General features: G+C 37.9%; 1 protein-coding gene across 1 annotated transcript in view; it reads right to left on the reverse strand.

Annotated features, from left to right (window-relative positions):
- Window positions 1–24,542, reverse strand: part of LOC110193009 (connector enhancer of kinase suppressor of ras 2-like) — a 556,515-nt gene that overhangs the window by 234,062 nt on the left and 297,911 nt on the right. Inside the window, exon 8 of the mRNA XM_078147936.1 lies at window positions 2,133–2,201. Within this exon, the coding sequence (XP_078004062.1) occupies window positions 2,133–2,201 (69 nt within the window). The remainder of the gene's footprint in view (window positions 1–2,132; window positions 2,202–24,542) is intronic.

The following is a 24,542-nucleotide window of genomic DNA, read 5'->3' on the forward strand; positions in this document are numbered from 1 at the left end:
AGTGCATAAGTCCTGCTAAACCAAAGAATTGTATCCAAGGCGTTGGGACTTGATTTCTCAATGTGCATTATTCCATGGTAGAGAGCAATATAGGGTTACAAGATCATAGTGTGGCAACTTAACCTCCACACACATTTTGCAGAGTTTCCTTCCCAGAGAATGTTTCCCAGCTATGCACCTTTATGCATGTTTGGAAAAATGATTGCTCTTTTGCCTTTCGAATTAGTTGTTCATCATAACCAGTTTCCTTCCCCATCACTTAAGTCTCTGGGCTTTTAAGACTGCTCATGGCTACACAGATACACTTGGGTTTTTCTTCCTTTAAACCTAGCTGTTTCATGTGAGGTATCCATATTTTCAGTAAAAGGAACACAGAGTTTTTGTCTGTTTCTTAAATAATTATTTCATCTTGATAATCTGTGATATCTCATACAGATAAATATTATCTGAAAACTGTGCTTTATAGCATCTTTTATCAATGCTGTGGCAGTGAATTTATTGGTATTTTTACTGTTAGTCTTAGATGAAGGCTGACCTGATGGAACGGAATGGACTCCTTAGAGAGTTTGTCCTTAAAATTTTCATTTCCCACTTATGGCATCTTATTTGAAAGTGGAATTAATGAGTTTCTGAACTTTAGTGAACCATGCTGTTTTACTGATTTGGCTGAACAGTTTAAAAAAAACAGGAAAGGCAAAATGGAAGACTGTGAAAATATGTGGCTCATGTCTCTAAAACTTTAGATTCTCCTAGAAGCTGTCAGTGTATCTTGTTTTCTGTTGTCCTTATGGATTCTGAAGAATCCTTACCAAGTAACTCACTATCCCATTCCAAACTGTGAGGAGCAGTCCTAGATTGAAAAGAGAGTAAATATAAACTGTGGAAACAAGCTGAATTGAGTCCTTTGATGCAGCAGAAGGCAGAATGATCATTTTAATTGTCTCTGCTGTGCTTTTGCAAAGATTAAGAGCATTTCCCCAAATAACAGGGGGGGACCTGATAACCTGGAAAGTGGAAGTGTTTCTTAAATTCCCTTCTATCCAGAGCACTTGTAGCAGTATTCAGAGGGTGAGAATAAAATGGATATGGAGGCCAAAGGCTTTCTACCACGTCTCAGCACCATGACTAGCTTGAGGTACTTTTTTTTTTTTTTGGTGAGGCAACTGGGGTTAAGTGGCTTGCCCAGAGTCACACAGCTAGTGAGTGTTATAGTGTCTGAAGCCAGGTTTGAACTCAGGTCCTCCTAACTTCAGAGCTGGTGCTCTATCCACTGTGCCATGTAGCTGCCCCTCAAGGTAAGTATTAATATGTATTTGTTACTTAACAAGGATTTTTTGCTTAATCAACATTTGTTGAATGGATGATGGAGTGTTTGTATGGCTTTACAAATAGGCAGCTTTTTCCATTGAAGGAAAAAAGGATACATGAATTGAAATGTTGAAATCCAAAGTCATTTGCTTTAGTTTGCTAAATTCTTGCTGCCCTGCTCCCTCAACCTGGTGTATCAAATGCTGGCCATTGGCATACCTATGATAGTTTCCAATTAACCAATATTTTCATGATTATGGAGTAAGAAGTCTAAAGAGTTCACCAGCAAGTCAGACTGTCCCTGTGCCTGCTTTTATGCTTGGTTTCTGAGTCTGACTTATTACCGGTCTGGGTTCACTTGGTTCCTAGCCCCACCTCTTTCCTGTCTATGATTCAAATTGACATCTGAGAGCAGTCCTGACAGATGACTTTCTGCTGGCTAACTGTGGTCTTGGCTTGTCTCTGATCTTGCCTTAGTGTCCCTAAGCTTCCTCAAAACAGAAGAGTCTCAGCACTCCTGAGTCCTGAACAGTATGGTCAGTACATAAATCAATTCAATGGGTATCCTCCTATTCTGTAGTATTCTGGAACAGGTAGGCAATTTGGAAATTCAACGAAATAGATTCAAAGCCTAGCTCCTCTACTTGCTACTTTAATGACCTTAGGCAAGTCACTTTGGGCCTCAGTCTCCTCATGTGTAAAATGAGTGGATTGGACTAGATGCTGTCTAGGGTCCTTTCCAGTTCTAGAGTCCACATATCTCCTGTCCTATACATAAGCAATTCCATCCACAGTGGACAGTGTATAAAACTCAATCTACTTACCACAGTCTGATCATTAACTTGGATCACTTCATCCCCAGGATCAATTTGCTTGCACTGGTCAACATTGGCCTAAGAAACAAAAGAAAAGAGGGAATACGTTAAACAAGGAGGTTGGAGAGCCATCAAAAAGGATCTCAGCATGATTCTAAACGTTGGAAAAATGTCAGCATCAACAAGGAAAACATCTGCATAGAGGACGATAATAACGTAAGGGATATAAATATACATAAATCACAGAGAAGTAGGGGACCATGGTTGCCAAATGTCACATATTTTGTCAGGTATAGTCACTGCTGTATTAGTTTTGCTTACTCATTTTTAAACTTTTTCCAATGAGAGTTCTACTGGGGTGGGGAAACTATAAGGAAAATGTCTGTGTTATAAAAAGAGAAGACATTAATGCGACTGATTAAAAAAAAGAAAAAAAGCACATGTAACCAGATTGTACTGATGATGACACATTATACATCATATATCATACATTCAAAATCAAAATCAAAATAATAGTTAAGACTCAAATTTACACAAATATACCACGGGGACTAGGACAGCTTAGTGGCTAGAGTGCAGGGCCTAGAATCATGAAGGCTCATCTTCATGAGTTCAAATCAGCCTCAGAAATTTACTAGCTGTGTGACCCTGGGCAAGTCACTTTTCCCTGTTTGCCTCAGTTTCTTCATCTATAAAATGAACTGGAGGAGGAAATGGCAAACCACTCCAGTATCTTTACCAAGAAAACTCCAAATGGGGGACTAAAATGACTGAAAAACAAACAACCACAGAGACTGGGGACTAGGTTTCCCAGCCTCAAGAATGAAGGTGTCCAAATTTAATACATTAGAAACTATGTGTGCTAAAGGGATGAACACATTCTTCCATGGAAATTGGGAGGAACATAATATACAAAAAGCTATTCTCATTGAACTGGGAAAGCCACCATGCTGAGGCTGAAGAGGGCATAGTGGTTCATGGTAAAGAATTTAAATATTTTGCTGGTCTGCTGCACAATTTAGATTGGGAAGCACTGAACTAGAATATAAGTACTTTGAAAACAGTGATTTTCAGTCATTACATTCATTTTTCCCATAGACTGACTTGAAAATAAATACAGAACTCACCTGCCTGGCAAGCTTGCCTACTGAGAACATAACTGAGAATTAGGAAGTAAAAAACCCCACCACATTTCTGAGTATCTAAAATAAATGTCACAGAGTTTCTACACTAAAATCAAGTATTTAGTTCATAAAAGGGTAAGATAAGCAGGCTGGGTTCTGAGGTGCCTTCTAGCTCTACATATATGATTCCATGATCAATTACACTACCCAAATTTTCTTGCTCTGTTTTGGGGTGGAGATGATGGTGAGAGGAAGGAAACAAGTTTAAAGAAGAATGGGCTTAAAGTAGACATTTTTTAAGTATATGATATATCAAAAGATAAGTACTCTGTATATGTGTGTGTCTGTGTGTTTGTATGAAATCTATTACAGATGGCATTGACCTCAACACAGTGACAGACCTTTAGTATGAGAGTCTACCTCCAGAAATATTGGGACTTAGAATCACAGAATATTGAAACAGTTGGAAAATCCAAAGAGGATCATTTAGTTTAGGAACCCCTCATTTTATAGGTGCAGAAAGTAGCTCAGAAAGAGGAAGAGATCATGCCCTGGGATTAAAACCCAGGCCTCTGGATTTCTAGGCCATGGCTTTCTACTAGCACACTATCTTACATTCATCTTAGGTGTCCTCTGCCTCCTCCTTTTTTATTCTCCTTGCTTCTGATTTTCCTTTCTGAGAGGCATTTTGGTTTCATTGACACTCTGATGGCAACATTTTTATAAGTGTAAATGATTTAGCAATGAAAAATGATTTTACCAATTTCTGGGTCACACAAGCAACAAGATGGAAAACTAGACATTTTTCTGATCCCCACAACCTCTCAAGCCTCTCCAAAACAGAAATTACATGACAAAGATAAAGCAAATTCAACCGTCTCCATTGTCTAACACATCTGGAATCAAAAGAAGGTTAAAAAAACCCTCCAAACCCCATGAACTGATGCCGACCAACCCTCACCTTACTCATCACCTCTCTTTACTTCCCATACTATCAGTAGTTAGGCTGTACTAGCAGACTCAAGGACACGCCACAGGATTATAACAAAATCCACCCCCAAACTTGGTTCCCCCCTCCCTCTTTCCAGTGCTGTAGAGATTCCAGCTCCAGGTTGCAGAAATTTGCCCTGATTGTGACAGCCAGCCAGGAGGCTATGACCCTTTAGGACCACAAGCCTGCTGGGGGCCACAACCTTGCAGCACTAGTGGTGCAAAGCTCTGACCTGCTACTGTGGGATAGACAACTCTGTAGCACCAACAGAGCCAGAGACAAGCCAATAACCCCATAACACCAGCTGAGCAGATGCCAAGGTAGACAATCCTGTAGCACTGGCACTTGCAAAGCTCTAAACATCAAGTGTTGGGTCTAAGAACTAAGGAACAGAGGGAGTTCAGTTCTCTCCAATGGCCCCAAAACCAGACATGCAAGAGGAGTAAATAAATGCAGTAGTCAAGGACAGCAATAGCAACAGGGTGACCAAAGAATGACCAACAAGAAACTTCTTTTTAAATGTACACAAGGAGACAGGGGTAAAGAGTGGAAATATGGTAGAGGTAATAGTGAAGAAGCAGACAGGAGGCATTGTGGACAGAATCTGGCAACACCCTACCTCCAGGTGAATCAAAAATTTTAATATATTACGACATGGGAGAAAGAGGTTCTTTCTACATTACTACATTCCATGAAAGGGGTGAGGGGAACAGGAGGACAGAGAGGAGTGTATGATGTACTGAGGTCAAATTAGGTACTGAAAGGCAGAGAGAGGGGTGGAATGCCAATAAATAGTGATCAGATAAGGGAATTTCAGAGTTCATAAACATGGAAGTGGTACGTTTGTTGGTAATGGTAAGATCAAGGGTATGACTATCTTTGTGCATGGCTGAGATGAAGAACAGGAGTAGGTCATTGGAAATGAATAAGCTGAGGAAGTGGGGGATTGGGGATATCTGAGGGACTACCTATCTATCTACCAGTCTATCTATCTATCTATCTATCTATCTATCTATCTATCTATCTATATTGAAATCCCCTAGTATGAGGGCAGGAGGTGGGGAGAAGAGAGAGATTGTGAGCCAGATACTGAACTCTTTGAAGAAGGGAAATGCCCTGGAGGTCTGTAAACAATAGCTACCAGAATTTTAATTGGGTGGTTGATACTGATTGAGTAAACCTCATTGGAACCTCAAAGGAGGTTACTGAATGATGGTGGTAGGGGAAGAACTTGGAAGCAGCAAGGAGGACCAAGGAGTTTCCCAGTTCCTTCATTTTGACCAGTGAGTTGGGGTGGAGATGAGTGAAAGTACAGCCAATGCTGGAAAGGGAGGCTGTCTCATCAGGCAGGAGCCAGGTCTCAGTGAGAGCCAGAGGATGGAAGAGGTGGAAAAGGAAAAGATTTAAGATGAAAGCGAGTTTGTTGCCTATAAAATAGGCATTCCAGAGGGCACAGTGGAATAAGGACATGGTAAGGATTAAAGTGAATGGGAATAAGGAATTAGGCAGAGGAAGATAGGGAATAGGGTTTGAATGATGATTTATGGGGTTTAGAATCACTGAGATGGGTAGGGTATGACCAGAGGGGAATGTGTTAATCATTAGGGCAAAATTTCAGAAAGATTTTCAATGTTAATAGAGTTATGACCTCAGGGTGGAGTTCTTTCAGAGCCTTGGGCAGTTCAAATGAGGGAGCAAGAACTGGGAACAGAAGGAATAATGCTACTCTCTTTCCCCCAAGGAAGGATACCAGGCAGGAAATTTGATGGAATGATTCTCTCCTCACTTCAGCAATGGGAGACTGTTATGATGGAATGGTGCTTCTTCTCTTTTCATAAGAGGCTAAAGACCAGGTTAAGAGATGCAAGTGGCTGATATGGAATGGCAGGAATGGTCAGTTATCTGTTTATGCATCTACTGGATAATTTAGCCATGCCCTTTCCCTAATCCATACTCCTGGTGTTGACATGATGTTAGGGACTAACTCTTATCCCCAAGAAACCTGTTTGCCCTAAGAAGTGTTAAAAAATTAATATTTTACTTAATATTTACTGAAGTATTTGCAATTTTCTAGTCTGACAAAGATTAGTCCAAAGTAATAAATCTTTAATGGAGACATTTCAGCTATCAGTAGATTCAGGGTGAGATAAAGAAGCAAAAACTACCTACTCTACCTGTCAGGCATGAACAAGAGACAGCTAACTTGGTATGTTGCAAAAAGATATTATTTCACATTGTATGTCATGATGACACACATTTTATGTAATAAAATCAGCTATTTACAGTACTTCAATAATTCATGAATTTGTGATTTCATCGATGAGATTAATTCCTTTCACTGATGCAGACTGCAATCCTATGACATAAGATGCTCTTAGAGAGTTGCTGTGAGTAAAAAATTCATCACTTTGTGTCCAGTCTGCTAGGTCCTTAAACAAAGTATCTGCCATAGAGACTGTACGTGTAGCCTTTCCAGTTTGATATGTTCTGCCAAAACTTTTGCCCTCCCAGCATGATCTTCTAGAACCCTGAGGCACCTCCATAATGGGAGTAGGACTTTGATGTCTATGGTCACAAATCAGGGCTCTCTGGTAGCTCTTATTGTGAAGGACAGTTATTAGTTGAGGAAGGCCTTATGACCTTGATGACAAGTTCCAGGACATGAAAATATTGGTTCTGGGTTCCTGATGTCCAGAGCAAGATGTGTGAAATTAAAACATGCTTTTGGAAATTCAAAACTATTTTCCTTTATGTATGGGCACCAATGGCTTTAATCTAAGCAGAGCTGCTTGAAGCAGCAGCAACAACAATGCCTCAAGAGAAGTGTGAAAGGACCTTAATGAATGAATTTGCTCATTTTTTCTCACTGTGGATATTTGGCAGGGCTATTCTGTCTTCAGGCCTGACCTAGACAGCACAGCTCTGCCTTGTCGAAGTCAACAAGTATTTATTATGCACTAGTTATGTATGAGCCATTGTAACACACTGAGAAAAATGCAAAGATAAATATGGAAATCTCTCACTTCAAAGAACTGACAATCTAGCTGAAGAATTTATAATCCATTAGTGTAATAAAAGCTTAAACACAGTTATACATGAGCTTTGAACTCATAGAGATCTTCTGTTACATTTTCTAGTTTCTCCAGAGGAAGCCCAAATTACTACTATTTTTTATGACACTAAAAATATATCCCTTGAAATGTAAAGAGACAGGCTTTAACTACCGAGAATGGACTCTCTAATTTGAAAAGGATAACTTTAACTTTCCTTCCAAGGATGCTAAAAGGCCATGGTAACAACTAATTACTTAACTAGGAAAAGAGAAAGAACCAAAAACAGCAGCTAGGGAAGCAAAATCAAATGTGAGTTTATTTGGCAATGCCCCGAGAGGAAAAGCTTGGCTCAGTGATTCCTACAGTACACTCCCTGCTTTGGCTCAGGAGAGGGGGGCCTTCCTTCACTCCTAAACTAAAGGGTCACTCAGATGAGGTGAGGGCATGGAACGTCAGCTTCATCCAATGCTTTTGAGACAAAGAATTGTTCCTGGGGAGCTTAGTGCAAATTCTAACCATATAATTTTATTGAAGAAAAAACACCACTACCACCTCTTTTCAAACCTAGGGGGTTTTTTTTTCGACTAAAAACTGCAGATGGTTTTCCAAGTGGTTCTCTAATTGCTTTTCCTGTTCTCTTCAGTCTTTTCCATTGGGCATGAGTTGGTGGCATAACATCCTAGGTGCTGGCAGAAAACTCTCTAATAATGGGTACTATTAATAGGACATCTTTATAGAGGACTTCACAATTTACGAATAACATTGCTGATGATATCATTGTGAGGTGGATGGGAAGATATTACTCCCATTTGACAGATGAGAGATGCCCCAATGCATCCTACTCCTTTGAGTAACCTTTTGGAGCCTATTATTCCAATCATATCATTCTTCTACTCAAAAATCTTCTGTGGTTCCCTAATGCCCACAGAATTACAACATAAACTCCTGCTTCTAGTATATTCTGGCATTCAAGACCTTCTACAAATGAGACCTAGATTCAAATCCAGATTCTATTGCTTACTGTGACTCTGAACAAGTGACTTTTCTTCAAAACATGTTTCTCAATGTATGAGATGGGAGAGGGGAGTTAAACTAGGTGATCTCTATGGCCTCCTTCCAACTCTTGTGCCATGCATCATTTTAGTGAACTACTCTGAAATGAATAACTAGGCACTGAAGGAGCTAGGATTACAGCCTATATCTAGCTCCAAATTAAGTGTTCTTACCACTACCCCATCCTGCCTCTTTGATGTTGTCTTTCCAGTACATACTTCATTAAGAAGGCAGAAGTGATAGATACAGGTGGAGTCAAGAAAGGAATGGACTATGTTCAGTTCCCGAGGGTTCACACTTTACCTGACCTCAACCATAAACAATGAGTCCCTTTCTTTGACTTGTCTCACACTAAATTATTTATCATCACTTTAAATTAAAATCTAGCTATGAGGTCAATTCTCCTTGAGAAGGGAAAAGAAATCAATTTGTAGGTATGCCAGAACACACACACACACACACACACACACGTATACACACACACACACACACACACACACATCACTTTGAAGCTTTTTTATTTCATTCCACACTTTTACCAGGGAAAGAAGTCTTATGTGATTTTCTGTTTCCTTGTATTAGCTGCACAGTTTGAAGACTGGAGGAGATTAGCTTGTGAAAGATTTATGGTTTTCATTTGGTAGACTGACAAATCCTCTTATTAAAAAATTTATGTACTTTTTAAAAGAGAGCTGTTTTCCCTTTGCTATTAATATAATATTTCTCTTGTAGCAAAACATTCATGAGGATTTAGTATTAAAATGCAATACAATTTATTCTTCCATAGCTCATTATAAGGTTAGTTTCTGAATCTTCAAGAGAATGTACAGTTAATTCATCTACCAAAATCGTTTTGCTCAAAATGAGATGGTTTGGCAAGGCATTTGAATTGTGTGACGTTCATCAGAAACCAAGTGACATGAAAATTGCCTCATACTCTTTACAAGGCAGTGCCTTGAGAAAAATATGGACAAAACTTCATAAACTAACCACCCAAACTCAAAACCTGAAGGAAAAAAGCACTTTAGAAAAAGGAAGGGAAATTAAAACACAGGAAGACTTTTTGTCATCTATTAATGAAATTTGGGAAAAAAAATTGACCTTCAATGAAATTTGGAACTGAATACCTTTGCCAAGTTCTCAGAAAATCAAGGGAAGGAAACCACAGGAAGAATCTCTAAATATTGTAAACTATCGAGAGGGAAACAGTAAATTCTAAATAGGATATTATCCAGATTAGAAGGAAACTTAGAGATTCATCTAGTCCAGACTCATTTTCCAGAGAAATAAATTCAAGTCCAGAGATGGAAAATGACTCACAAAAAATTAACAGAGGAGCCCTTTTAAAAGCAGGACGTTCAGAACCCAGAATATAAATCTGCACCATTGCTCAGACTTTAGGAATGCTAGGTTTAGGTTCAGAAGACCTGGGTTCAAATCCCAGCTCTGCTATTTAATATTTGTGAGTCCTTGACCAAATTACTTAACTTCTGTGAACCCCAGTTTCCTCATCTAGAAAATGAAAGAGTTAGACTATATGACCACTAAGGTTATTTCCTTTTTTCTTCTTTTTAGAAAATATTTTAAAATTCCATTTTATTTTTAGTTTTGAATTTTCTCCCTTTCACCTCTCCTTTCTCCATACACTGAGAAGGTAAGAAAAATAAAACCTACTACAAATATGTAAAGTCAAACAAAAGACATTATAACATTAGCTATGTACCAAAAAAAGAAAGAAAAGAAAATGTGAGTCTATCAGTTTTCTATCTAGAGATAGATGGCATGTTTCAACATTAGTCCTTTGGAGTTGTGGCTGGCCATTGTATTGATCAGAGTACCTAAGTCTTTCACAGATATTTTCTTTATATTATCGTTATTATTGCATAAATTATCATCCTGGTCCTATTCATTTCACTTTGCATTATTCTTATGAATCTTCCCAGGTTTATCTGAAATCATCCCCTTCATCATTTCTTTCTTTCTTTCTTTGTTTCTTTCTTTCTTTCTTTTTTTTTTTGGTGAGGCAATTGGGGTTAAGTGACTTGCCCTGAGTCACACAGCTAGTGAGTGTTATGTGTCTGAGGCCTGATTTGAACTCAGCTCCTCCTGAGTCCAGGTTGGTACTCTATCCACTGTGCCACCTAGCTGCCCCACCTCCTTCATAATTTCTTAAAGCATAATAGTATTCCATGATTTCTGTATACTATAACTTTGTCAGCCATTCCTCCAATTAATGGGAACTCCTCTCAGCTTACAATTCTTTGCCACCACAAAACGCTCTGCTCTAAAGATTTTTGTACATATGGATAATTTTCCTCTTTCTTTGATCTCTTTGTAGTTTGATTGGTATCGATTAGGTAGTATTGTGATTTTTAATTACATTGGCTCAGTCTATCCATGAGCAATTAATATTTCTCAAATTATTAAGATCTGTCTTTATTTTTACAAAAAGTGTTTTGTAGGGGAAGCTAGGTGGTGCAGTGGATAGAGCACCGACCCTGAAGTCAGGAGGCCCTGGATTCAAATACGGCCTCAGACCAAACACTTGACACATACTAGCTGTGTGACCTTGGGCAAGTCACTTAGCCCCGATTACCTCACAAACCCCCCCCAAAACAAAAAAAAATCTAAAAAAATCAAAAAGTGTTTTGTATTTGTGTTCATGTAGTTCTACTCTGTGTCTTGGCAGGTAGACTCCCAAGTTCCAATTTTATATTGTCTGTAGTTATTTTAAATGGAATTTCTCCTTTAATCTCTTCCTGTTGGACTTTATTGCTAATATACAGAAATGCTGATGATTTGTGGTTTTATTTTATGTCCTGCAACTTTGCTAAAGTTGTTAATTGTTTTTATTAGTTTTTTCATTATCTCTCTAGAGTTCTGTCCGTTAATCATCATATGATTTGCAAAAGGTGATTTTCTTTCCTATTTCCTTATGCTTATTCCTTCAATTTCTTTTTCTTGTCTTTTTTGCTATAGTAAAAGTATTGTTCAATATTGCTATAGTATTCTAGTAAAACATTGAATTGTATTGGTGACAATGAACATCCTTGCTTTATCCCTAATGTTACTGGAATAGCTTCTACCTTGTCCCCATTACAGATAAAAACTGATTTTGGTTTGAGATAAATACTACTTACCATTTTAAGGACAGTTCTGCTTATTCCTATGCTTTCTAGTGTTTTAAACAAGAATGGGTAATGTATAATATCAGAAGTTTTTTTATCTACTGAAATCATTATGATATTTATTATTTTGTTAATAATACAGTTAATTATGTTTAAAATTTTCCTAATATTGAACCAGCCCTGCATTCTTAGCATATATAGCCTGGTCGTAGTGTATGCTTGTTGTGATATATTGGTATATTCTCCTTGCTATTATTTTATTTAAAAATTTTGCATCAATATTCATTACAGATACTAGTCTATAGTTTTTTTTTCCTCTGTTTTGACTCTCCTTGGTTTAGGTATCAAGACTATATATGTGCCATAGAAGGAATTTGATAGGACCCATTCTTTACTTATTTTTAAAAACAACATATATAGTATTAGAATTAACTGTTCTTTAAATGCTTGATAGAATTCCCTGGTAAATCCATCTGATCCTGTTCTTTTTTTTTTTTTTCCCTTTGAGAGTTAATTTGTGGTTTGTTCAATTTCTTTTTCTATGGTAGTTATTTAAGCACTCTGTATTTTGTTAACTTGGGAAATTTATATTTTTGTAAATACCTATCTCATTCAGATAGTCAGTTTTATTGGTATATAGTTGGGTAAAATAGCTCTTAATAATTGCTTTTATTTTTTTCTTCATTGATTGTGAATTCACCTTTTTTTTTTTTTCATTTTTGGTAGTGGTAATTTGATCTAATTTGACCTGCACTCTGTTAGTTTAGAGATCCTCTGGGATCTCTTTCTACCCCAGTAATTCCTACCCTGATGTCCAGTCTCAGACCTCTCTTAGTCCCTGGGTACAGCATGGTTTTGGCCAGACCCTGTTCTCAGTATCTGCAGACTACTCTGTCTGTCATCCCAGGCCACCCTGGGCTAGAAAATGATTTGCTGCAACTTTTTCTTGGCTTTCTGGATCAGAGTTTGTTTTTCTACATTTTCTAGTACTTTTGCCAGTGGGGTTTCATGGGGAGCTAGGCTATACCTGCTTCCTATTACTCACCCATCACAATTCCCTCTGCCCCTAAAGTTATTTCCAATTCTAAATCTATAAGCCTAAGTGTTCTCACTAGATGAACTACTCTCCTATCCTAGCACCTTCCCACCCCTATCCTGGTACTACATTTTTCAGTCTCATTCTTCAGAGAACAATTTTTACTATGACAAATAAACAAAATCAATCTATGAAATTTATTGCCTGATTTCCAAATTTGAACTTAAACCCTTCTACAACTGCACAACGATAAGTTCTTTGACACAGGCAAATGGTCAGAGAGACAGCTGATGCCTAATTATTAACCTTTCTTACTCAAGGATTTGTGATTATCCTGGTGATCATACTCTCTTCCCCAGCCTAGATTTTCCCCAACACCAGCCTTTGCTGATGATCTAGAACCTTCAAATGTTATCAGATTTTGACACTGGAAGCAAATCAGAAGCATATTATATCCAAACCAAGCATGATAATATGTGACTGTGACAGTCTATTTGCAAGAAAATTTCTCACAATGTTCACACATGTGCATACAGATGCAGCTTTGCTTCCTGCTCCCACATCTGGAGGAAAGGAATACAAAATTAGAAAACTCATTTACCAACACTTAAAAAATAAATTAGCTGCCATAGGGGGAAAAATCCTCAAGACTCAATATTTCTTCAACTGCTTTTATGTAAAACACTGAATGAGTAAGTCTATTTGATTAAATTAGAGCCCCAAATAATACACTAATTTGCTACTGTCAAGGATGCCTAAAGTCTAAGTGTACAGAGGACCATGTTCTCTCAGCTTTCTTTTCTTTGACCATGGCCCCTCATAATTTCTGGCTTGCATCCTTCCAAACTGCAGGAAATGGAGTCCACAAAAAAGAGAAGGCTTTATTTCAATAGGTTTGCTATTATACACGTACAAATATACATATTTCCAATTTCCTCATTTTGGAGTATTATGATAGCAGATATTGCTGATATTTTTACATATGAATATATACACATACAGAGAGAGTGTGTTAGCTGAGCATCAAGACATTTCTCTAAAAGGAAAAAAAATGAAAATGAAAGGAAATCTAATCAAATCAGTTACTATTGGAAAAATAGCTTCCCAACAAAAAAGTTCATGAGAACTCCCAGTATTAGTTTACTTCCTATAAGTAACAACATCTTATACAGAAAACTTAGACAAATCTTTCAAGTTTTCTGGTGAATCTTGATTTTTCTCTGATAGTAGTTATCCACGTCAACATTTTGATTAAGTGAATAATCCTATGGGACATTGCAGTTGACATCTTTATGTAATTGTAAATTTCTTAACTGGGTTTTTGATATCAGAATTTTATACTTTAAAAAATAAGAATGTATTCTTTTGTTAATATCAGGAAAATTTGAAAATGTAGTCGATAAATGCCCTAAATTCATCAACAGTAAGACCAAGTAATCTCTAAGGTCCCTTTCAGCTCTCAAATCCTAAATCCTATGTCCTTATTCTATCAAGAACCAATTTCCTTTTCTGTCCTTTGCCAGAAACCAAAAGAAAGGAAGAATACTATTGCAGAACACTCTCAGCACTCTTTTCCTCTTAAGCATTAAGGGAAGTTCAGTGGAAAGAATATTCAGTTAAGGGAATATTTTCAAACTCTTTCACCTTCTGCTGTCCAAAAAAATAGAAAAAGGGAAAAAAGACACCTTGGATGAGGTAGGGACTTAAAAACTGCTGCCCAGAATGTGCAAGTAATTAAGGCACACACACTTTAAATGTAGAAAGTGCCTTTCCTAATTTTACAAATAAGATGTTCTCATCAAATTAGGTATTGGTCAGGTTATAAATTTATTTTTTCTTAATTTCAAAAGTCCAACTTAAATATTTAGCACATATATTACATTAATAGGTTGTGCTAATGTAATGCCTGGAGAGATTTTGCTTCAAATATAGCTGAAAGGTTTCCAGTCCTTCTTCCAGTATTTAATTATATTTGGTTTTAACCTGGATTCCAAGAATTTCTGTAAAAATCAACCACATGCTAGACTTTTTTTTTACACAGTGTAATATTCTGTAACTGATTCACAGTGCAAAGGAACAATACAAACAAAATACATATTGATCTCTAATGATAACAATCCAACCTGTCTAGCTATAGCAGAACTCCCATTAGTACCTACATTTATGCTTGTGAACTGAACATCCATTCAGCTAATAATCAAAGGTAATTTCCTCACCAAATTAATCTTCTTTCCATCTTTTGAGGACAGTGATGTTTATGTCAAAACTATGTGTACATTTAGAGTCCAGGGCCATTTCCCACTCCTGTGAAATTATAAATAATAAGCACAAAATACACACAAGCTAGTGACTGGGGTTATTTCTGGATGAAATAGGTCTTTGTGTTTCCAGCCAATAAATCTAGAAATGTGGATAAAACCAAAGCGCTTCCAAACATTGACAAAGAGATAAGCAAATGGGCCAAGAGGACTTAGCTTCATTCTTTCTGGCAACTCACAAACTTATACAAGAATGAAAAGAAGGCTCAGTGTTTTTGACTATTTGTTTGGCTGGCACAACCTCTGTAAAGCAGCTCTACCACCCAAATAAATAAGCCTCCCCTGGGTCCTTCCCAATCTCAGAGGAGCTAAGGTTGAGCTGGACCTAGTGTAGTTTTAGGGCCAAGACATGAGGAGCAGCCATAAGCCTTAGCCATCCCTTAACAGAGGGGATTATCCAGTGGTGGTATTACTTACCGCTGAGCTGCAATGCCACTTGAAAGTCAGCTTTACTAGACAAGATGGGACATGCAAGCTCTGCTCAGAAGGAGCTAAACCAGCCCCACTCACAGATTTGCTCCTTCCTTCACCATACCATCCAATTCCAAGAATACTTAATATTTAGAATTGGGGACAAACCTTACACGTATTCTTTTGTAGCATCAAAGAAAGCACTTAAGTATCTATAAGCACATACATCCTTATATTATCCATATGAGATGAACATTAGAGGCCCAATGAGCCTCACTTTAGGGAAGCTAAGGCTCCCAAAAGTCATGTGACTTGCTAAGGGACTCAAACTTAGGCCTCTCCTGACTCCAGACCACCACTCTCTATCTTTAAGGCACTGTGATACACACTTCAAGAGATATAGAGAAAGATGAAGAAATATAGCACCAACCCTTAAGAAATTGATTATCTAGCAAAGTAGTTAAGGTATAATGGAAAAAAGCATCAGATTTCTAGTCAAGAGATGTGGATTCAAGTTCCAGCTTTGCTAATTACCAGCTAAAAGGGCAGTACCTGGATTCAAATCCAGTCTCAGACACTTACTAGCTGTGTGACTTTGGACAAGTCACTTAACCTCTATTTGCCTTAATCCACTGAAGAAGGAGATGGCAAACCACTCAAGTATCCTTGCCAAGAAAACTCCACTGACAGTATTGGTGTGCTATGGTCCACAGGGGTCACGAAGTCTCAGAAGTGACTGAACAACAATAATAATAGCCTAAAGGGGCTACACTCTCTTAGGCTCAGTTTACTAATCTGCGATGATGAGTGATAGGGATGATAAGGAATGAGGGACAATCTAGGAATAATAGGGGATATGACAGAGATGATAAGACTTGCACCATCTATCCCATAGGTTATTGTGAGGAAAGTAGTCTGTAAGCTGCCAAGTATTCTAGAGATGTAAGCTATTCCCACAACAAAGCAGTCCAAGGCAAGTGCCTTAAGAGAAGGATGAAGAACTATAAGAGTTCAAAGGAAGGCAAGATCATTTCTAGACTTAATAAAGGATGTAGCATTTGGGTTGGACCCTGAAGGATCTCAACAGATGGAGAGAGTGAGAAGGATATTTTAGTAAGAGATAAACATACAAAGGCACAGAGATGGAAAATGGTGGCATGTGCCTAAAAATAACACAGAATCCAAACTTCTAGGGAATAATGGCAGATAAGGCTAGAAGGGCAGAATGAGCATAGATTGTATAGGACCTTGAATGGCAATCTAAGAATATTAGGTAACAGAGAACCACTGAAGATTTTTTAATTGGGAGAGATATAATCAAAGTCATACTCTTAGAAGATTAAATCTGGTGCTTTTACGAAGGATTAACTTCTGGAGGCAATGAGATCAATTAAGATGCTATTCAAAGAGTCCAGGAGAGTTACATTACACATGCCTCATACTTAGAATTGAACATGGAAAGGGGACAAGTCCTTTTTGGTTCGTACAGCCTGCAACTAAACATCTGGTTTGCCTTTGGGCATTTGCCTAAACTTTTCAGCCAAGAGAAACCAACAATCTGGTGACTATAAATTATTCCTTACAAGAACAATCAATGCCTTAGCTTCAAAATTGACTAAAACAGAAAATGGTACCTTTCCTGTAGAATTAAGAAAACTGTATGAAATAAAATACAGTATAATTTGACTTTCACATAGTTTCAGTAACTGAAATAAAAAAGAAACTAAAATTTCCCAAAGACCTCTTAAGTACAATAAATATTTGTGACTTCTCCAATTTGTATGGAATAAACATTTTCTTGGGTCATACTAATTAATATTGGTGTGCAAAAATGGTTAGTTACGTTAGCCTCTATTCATATTTTTGTTTCACGTTAACAACTCTCTCATTTCATTTTTTTCTCCATCTTAAATAAAATGGTTAAATGGGGAACAATATAAAAGCTCTCAATTTCTCCCAATTTAGTGTGTCTACAAACAAACTAATTCATTTCTCACCATCCCCCACCTTGAACCTATCTCCACCTTTATGATTTCTTTAAGTATGGCAATGATAGCACCATTTTCTTAACTTGCAAACCCCAAAGTCATCTTTGACTCCCCTTGGTCTCCCCCCTCCACATATTATTGCAGTTTTTATGTATTTGGGGATAATATCTCTCATACTACCTCCTCGCCATTTCCATGGTCACCACCCTCCTGATCAGTCCTTTATTACTGCATACTCCTCAGTTACTGCAGGAGTCACCTATAGCAAAACTCTTTTTTCAACATCCCACCCAGTCCTTTCTCTATACTGCCACTGGACTCAGGGTCTGAAAGCACCATTTTGGTCATGTCACTCTCTTTGGGATCAAAGATATTCGATGTCCCCATGGTCTTGAGGATAAGATGGAAAATCCTTGGTCTTCAACGATTCCACTTAGTTCTAGCTGGGAGCTAGCTACCTGTATCTTGCCTGTGCTTGCCTCCATATCTTTAGGGTTGTGCTATTTCTCTGCCTGGAAAGTCTGGACCCCTTCCTCACTGTCAAGTTCTACTCATTGTTCAAAGGTCAGTTAAATACAAAGAGACAGGAACCCTAAGAAGCAACATAACTTCATTTTACTGGTATCATTTGCATTGTCTAGTTGCATTTGCAAAATAGGACTCCTTTTAAGACCTAGGATAAATGACTTAACTTCAAGCATTTAACTTTCATTAGCTTATTTCCTTTCTTCATTTGTAAAGATACTGGCCAAGAGTCTTAGTTATTTGGAGCACATTGTTCTTCAGGAAAAAAAAAGACTCTATAGCTAAGGTGAAAATCACATATGCCTAGTACAGTAAAATGTTCTGATTAGAGATAAAAATTTCACATAAAAAGAAGGACTATACATTGAAGAAATATAGACCTGATAATCAGTTCAAGTCATCACTATCTCCAGTCCTCCAAAGGGGCTTGATTTTCCTCCTTTAAGCCCAATACATTTGATCTTCTCTAAGACAAAGTAGCGCTACTCTTTGACCATCTCCATATTCGCCAGTTTATCTAAGCAAACATCTGGTAAATTTTCCCTGAGTCAGGTTGTGTCCCTGTCTTGTTGTTAAACAAGCCCTTCTCAGACAGAAAGAAACAGACAACTAAGTGAGGCTGAGACATTTGGAGCCAGACATCTGATAGCCTGACTCCGTTAGACCCAGCCCCTAAAGTCTGTTCTGGGACTAAAATTCTACAATGTCAAGAACCTGTACATGTTTATACTGCCCCCTCATGGCAGTCATGCCAGAGAGGGGCAGGTTATATGTTTCTTGATGAACCCAAAAAAGTAACTGAAAGGAAAGCAGATATTAATTATGTTTTCTGTTTTAAAACTGTTTTGCTAATATTTTAAATAAACCAAGCTATGGATTTAGATTGGAAAACATGGTGGGGTTTGGTTTTTTTGGAGTTTTTTTTTTTTGAGAAACAAGATTTCTTTGAAATTCAATTGCTAATAAACATTTTTAAATTGTAGTCATTTCCTTGGCCCTTAGGTACCTTTAAGATAACAAAGTTAAATTAAAGGAAGTTAAAAGGAAGAAAAGCAGTCCACCCACATTAAATCTCCAAAGACAGAAAGCAACATGCCAGAGCTCAGCCAATTACATATGAAAACAAACACCAGGAAAGCTCCCAAACTCCAAAAGCTTACATTTTTAGTAGTTCCTGTGATTACATGCAGCCTATCATATGTTGACTTGATATACATCCCCCAAAGAAAAAGCAAGAGAAGAAATAATTAGGATATGTGGGTGGCTAATTCTACACAAACCAGCTCCCTTCAATATTGCAATAAACAAATAAAAGATGTTTGCATAATAACGGAACAACACTTGTTTTGGATTAAGCTCAGTGGCATTTCAGCAGATTGGAGGGAACCATGGTTGAATAAAACTTGCAAAATAAAATGAAATAAAATAAAACAAAACACATTCAGAGCCAATAAAAACACATGTTCCCGTTTTAATGTGTCCATGAATTCCTACATGAGAACATAAATTCTGTCCTAGAAATTTCCTAAAAGCTCAAGCAATAATGAAAAAGTCAGGCATAGTATTTTTATTAAAAACACCTAGTCATTTGATTTTTCCTTACAAAATTTTAGAATCGCAAGAAATCAAGGCACAGTAGAGCTATTTTTAAAGAACCCACATGACAGCTTTTTTGAGATGTACTGTAACATTTCATCATAGAAAAATGGCCGTAGCGTACCTGACGAGTTAGATACACCTTAGCAAGGGTCTTTTTTTTTTTACAGGAAGGCTTGAGACATAAGTACTACACAATGTCTTCTAATTATATAATCTTAGAGTTGGATAGAGCAACACTAGTCTTCTAGTATGACCTGAACCCAATACCAACATGTTTCCTCAAGACTGCCACATTTTACTGTAAGAAGCCATATCCCTTGGCGAATTAATTCTAAAATCATACATCTAGAACTACTTATTGTGGGTTCTCCTTTCTAAATAGTTTCTATTACTGAATTGTAGTTCTTCTCTCCCCACTCCTATTTTTTCTATTCTACCTCATTCTTAGAAAAAGACCAATTCTCAAATGTTACAGTGAGGGTATTGCCACATGGTAGTATTCTTCTGATGTCTCTGATTATGCATTTCATTATTGACCTTCAGCCTTCCCTTAGTTATTTCTCCTTCATTTGCCTGAAATCTCTTCCCTGGGTCCATGCCCTCTCATTCATTCTGGGTGTCAGAGGACTCTAAGGGCTCTAATTTTCCTCCTGAGGCAGGATGAGTGGTCTCTCTAAATGCCAAATCCTTGCAGATAATATCTACTGAAAGCTTCTCATCTCCCTTTTGAGAATCTCTCTCTTCACTCAAAGGGCACTCTCCTCTTACCACTGAAATAAAGTTTCCCCACCTTTCTCCCTCCCTTTTTCCTCCTTTTAAAATCTCTCCCTTTGCCTCCTTGACCATTCTTCTGTAGGCTCCCTTCTTCCTGAGAGAACACAGGAGTTATTTTCCTTTAACTGTTAGCCTTTTACTTGATTAGGGTACATCACCTAATCCCCTCTATCATCTTCCTTCCCTCCCTCTTTTTTGAACTGTCCCATATCTCCTTGTGCAAATTGAGAAAGAAGTCTCTTAATGGTCCCTCCGTTGTTATTTTGTTATTGTTGTCCTTAGTTGCCGCATTTTTTTAGCTGTCTTGTAGAATGCCTCTTTATCATGGGACAAACATCTTTTTTCATTTATAATTAAGCTCAGATTTGCTGGGTAGGTCACCTAGGGCTAAATCTTGAGTGCCATTTCTCTTCAGAACATATTATTCCATTCTCTTTTGTACTTTTTGGCGAGTAGGAAATAGTCTTGTGTTATTTTAATTTCTTTTTCTTCATATATGAAGGTCTTTCTCCTGGTCACTTGCATACTTTGTTGTTTCTCAATGGAATTGTTACATTTAATCACTACGTGTTTCAGAGTTTGCAATCTTAGGTTTTGTCTCAGAGGTGATGTTTAGATTCTTTTGACTGGCACTTGGCTTTCTGTGTTTTGAAGTTCTGGGAAGTATTCTTTTAAAATACATTTTTTGTTTATTTCATTAAATGTTTCTCAACTACATGTAAAATTTTTTAACATTCAGTTTTAAAAATTTGGAATTCAAAATTCTCTCCTTCCCTCCTGCTCTTCACTCACCCATTGAGAAGGCAAGTAATATGGTATCAATTATATATGTGAAGTCATGCAAAACAGACTTCCATATTAGCCATGTTGCAAAAGAAAACACACATAAAACCCCAAGAAAAATAAAGAAAGTTTAAAAAGTGTGCTTCAATCTGCACTCAGAGTCCATCAGTTCTCTCTCTGGGGGTGGAGAGTATTTTTCATTATGGGTCCTTTGGATTTCTCTTGGATCATTATCTTGATCAGAGTAGCTAAGTCTTTCACAGTTGCTCATCTTTACAATATTGTTATTACTGTGTACACTGTTCTCCTGGTTCTGCTCATTTCACTTTGCATGAGTTCATATAAGTCTTCCCAGGTTTTTCTGAAACCATGCTGCTTTTCATTTATTATAGCACAATAGTATTGTATCACAATGACAACTTGTTCAGCCATTCCTCAATTGATGGGCACCCCCTAATTTCTAATTCTTTGCCACCACAAAAAGAGCTGCTATAAATATTTTTGTACAAATAGGTCCTTTTCCCTTTTCTTTGATCTCTTTGAGATACAGACCTAGAAGGGGTATTGTTAGGTCAAAGGGTATGCACAGTTTTGCAGCCCTTTTGGCATAGGTCTGGATTGTTTTCAAGAATGGTTGAACCAGGGGCAGCTAGGTGGCGCAGTGGATAGAGCACCGGCCCTGAAGTCAGGAGTACCTGAGTTCAAATCTGGTCTCAGACCAAACACTTGACACTAGCTGTGTGACCCTGGGCAAGTCACTTAAGCCCAAATGCCTCAAAAAAAAAAAAAGAAAGAAGAATGGTTGAACCAGTTCACAACTCTACCAATAGCACGTTAGTGTCTCTGGGAAGTATTCTTGTATTATTTCTTGCAATACAGAGTTCAGATTTTTGACTTGTGGGGTTCTCCTGGGAAACCTACAATTCCTAAGTTGTCTCTATGCATCCTTTCCCCAAGATCAATATGTTTTATTTGTAGGGAGAGCATGCTTTCTTTTACTGTTATTGCTTTTTGTTTCTTTTCTTCCAGATTACCCTTCACTTCCATTTATTTGTATTCCCAATCAGTTGTCTTCTTCTTTGTTTCTTTGCTGAGACTCGCCACCATGGATTCAAGTTTTTCTATTCTGCCAATCATTTTTGCTGTGCATGCCATAAATTCTGTTCTCACAATTCTTATTCCTCTTTTTAAGCCATGAAGAAACAGCAAGTTAAGGTTCCAAGCTCTCCTCAAAACCACAGGGTCCTCTGCCTTATAAAGTGTTGAATAATTTCCCTTTATTTTATAGTATTTGTTCATAGGTTACTGAACTCTTATTAAACCTGGAGACTACATTTCCTTTTGCTAGTAATGTCTTCCTTGTTGGTTTATTTGCTTATGCTCAAGGTCTTTGAATTTTCTTCTTCCCAAGATGTTTGGTAATTTCAATATTGTTTTCCTTATTTTCCCTTATTGTTCACTTTCTGATTCACTCCCCTCTGATGGTGGTTTCTGTGTGGGATCTGAATTTCAAAGTATCTTGGGCTCTTCCCATACTAGGCAATTCACAGTACAACAGCTCAGGTCTCTCCCCAAGAGGATTCTGGGAGGACAGAATTGGCACCAACTAGATGCTGGACACTTTCCCTCAGGCTTAGTGGAGTGCCACACAGCACTCTGCCCCCACATATATGTCCTGCCCACATTCTTTAGCTCTGGTCCAGTGGCACAGAACTCTGCAGCTGGGCAAATTTCTGCAGTCTGGAGCTTGGATTTCAGTGGCTTGGGGGGAGGGTCAAAGTGGGCAGCTGAGCTCCAATACAAGCATAGACTCATCTTGCCCTCTTCCCTCTGTTCTTTCTATCTCTCATAGAGCTCTGTTGCAGTAGCTCCAATAAATTTTTAGAGTTTGGTATTTGTGTCTCTGTGGCATTGAGAATGTGGGGGGGTTGGGTCCTATGTGGTTGTATTTTGCTTTCGACTCCATGAATCCACAGGGTGGGAGGTGATGCTGAATGAGTATGAATTAGGCATTAGTTCATAGAGCGTTTACTTTTTTGGGGTTCTTGGTGACCATCTTGTTGGTCCCATGGCCCAGAACATTTTTATTCTTATTTTAAATAATAATGATCATTGAAAATGTGACTAACAAAACATATCGTGGGGAATTCTATTGAATACTGCATCCTTCCACAACCTTCCAGAGACCATGCCCTGAAGCAGCTTTTGAACTCCTTCCCTAGGCCAGGCTGTTATATGAGATGGCTCAGTCCTAGCAATGCTCTTTCACCCAGACAACTTCCTGACTTGCAGGGGACATAGCTCTCTTTCTCTTGCCTCTTCTCCCTACACACACTTCCCCCCTCTTTCTCTGGAAAGTATAATCAAAGCAATTCTATGATTCATAATGCAAATTGGCTGTCCTATCAATCCACTCACTATCCCAGTGACTTCCCAGAACATGATATTTTTCCCTGATATGACTCCCCTCTATGTGTTGTCTCCCCCATCAGAACATAAGCTTCTTAAGGGCAAGGACTGCCTCATTTTTATATTTGTATTTGGTACATAGTAAATATTTGTATTCATTCATTCATTCATTCATTCATTCATATCACCTAACAGCCTACAAAAACATTCTCCAATTAACCTTTCACCATAAATATCCTACTTAGAAAAGAAAAGGATTACAAAGCCTGTCTTGAGTGACAAGGATTTTCAGATCATGCTTTAATTTTTTAAACAAATCACAGTCAGTGAGGTTGACTATTGAGGATTCTTCTTGAGTCTTTATAAATACCTGCTTTAATAGCCAAGGTTCCACTTGCTTGAACACAAATGTGCATGTAGTAAATATTATGTATTTGCATAATTGAAAAGTCATGCCCTGGTTGCTAGGGCTGTCTGAGGTACAGCAGTGAGAGAATAACACTGGCTGACTCCTCTGTAATCACAGGCAAGGTTGAGGCCTTTTGCATTGGTATAACTTTTGAGTGCTGGATCTGAAAACCAGATGCTAGAGTCACTTACTTTCTAGACCAAGAAATGTGTGTGTCTTTATTAGAGAGGAAAGAGCCCTCTGCTAACAAATCCTTGCCCTCATGTCTCATAAGTGGCATCTGTGACTGGGCTAACTAGAATATACTCCAAGGTTTTATGTCTACTGTACTTTAAATGAAAAGACCTCAGCTAGTGTAGCCCTGGCTTTGCCCCTAACCATCGTAGCAGTGATAACTCTTGGGCAAGTGGTTTGGGGGCACTGGACCTCAGTTTTCTTCTCAAAAAGGGAGAGGGTTGAACTAAAATGGGAGTTCCTAATCTTTTAGTCATGGACTCCTTTGGTGGTCTGGTGAAGCCTATGGAACCTTCCTCAGAATAATGTTTTTAAATAATTGAAGGAAATGATAGATTTCAGCTAGAGGTTAGTGAAAACAAAGGTATAATTTTTTTCCTAACCAAATTCACAGGCCATGTGAAATCTATCACCAACTCTCAGGGTAAGACTCCCTGGTCTAAAGGCTCTCTGAGGTGTCTTCTTCCTCTATGATTCTATGAGCTATTTTATTTAAAGTTTTTGCTGTGCTGAGTTAACACTCTAAAATAGGTCATAAAATCATAGAGAAGAAGGTACCTTAGAGAGCCTGTACACCAACCTCC

Source organism: Phascolarctos cinereus, unplaced genomic scaffold, assembly GCF_003287225.1.
Source record: "Phascolarctos cinereus isolate Bilbo 61053 unplaced genomic scaffold, phaCin_HiC Scaffold_8;HRSCAF=390, whole genome shotgun sequence".
Lineage (NCBI taxonomy): Eukaryota > Metazoa > Chordata > Mammalia > Diprotodontia > Phascolarctidae > Phascolarctos > Phascolarctos cinereus.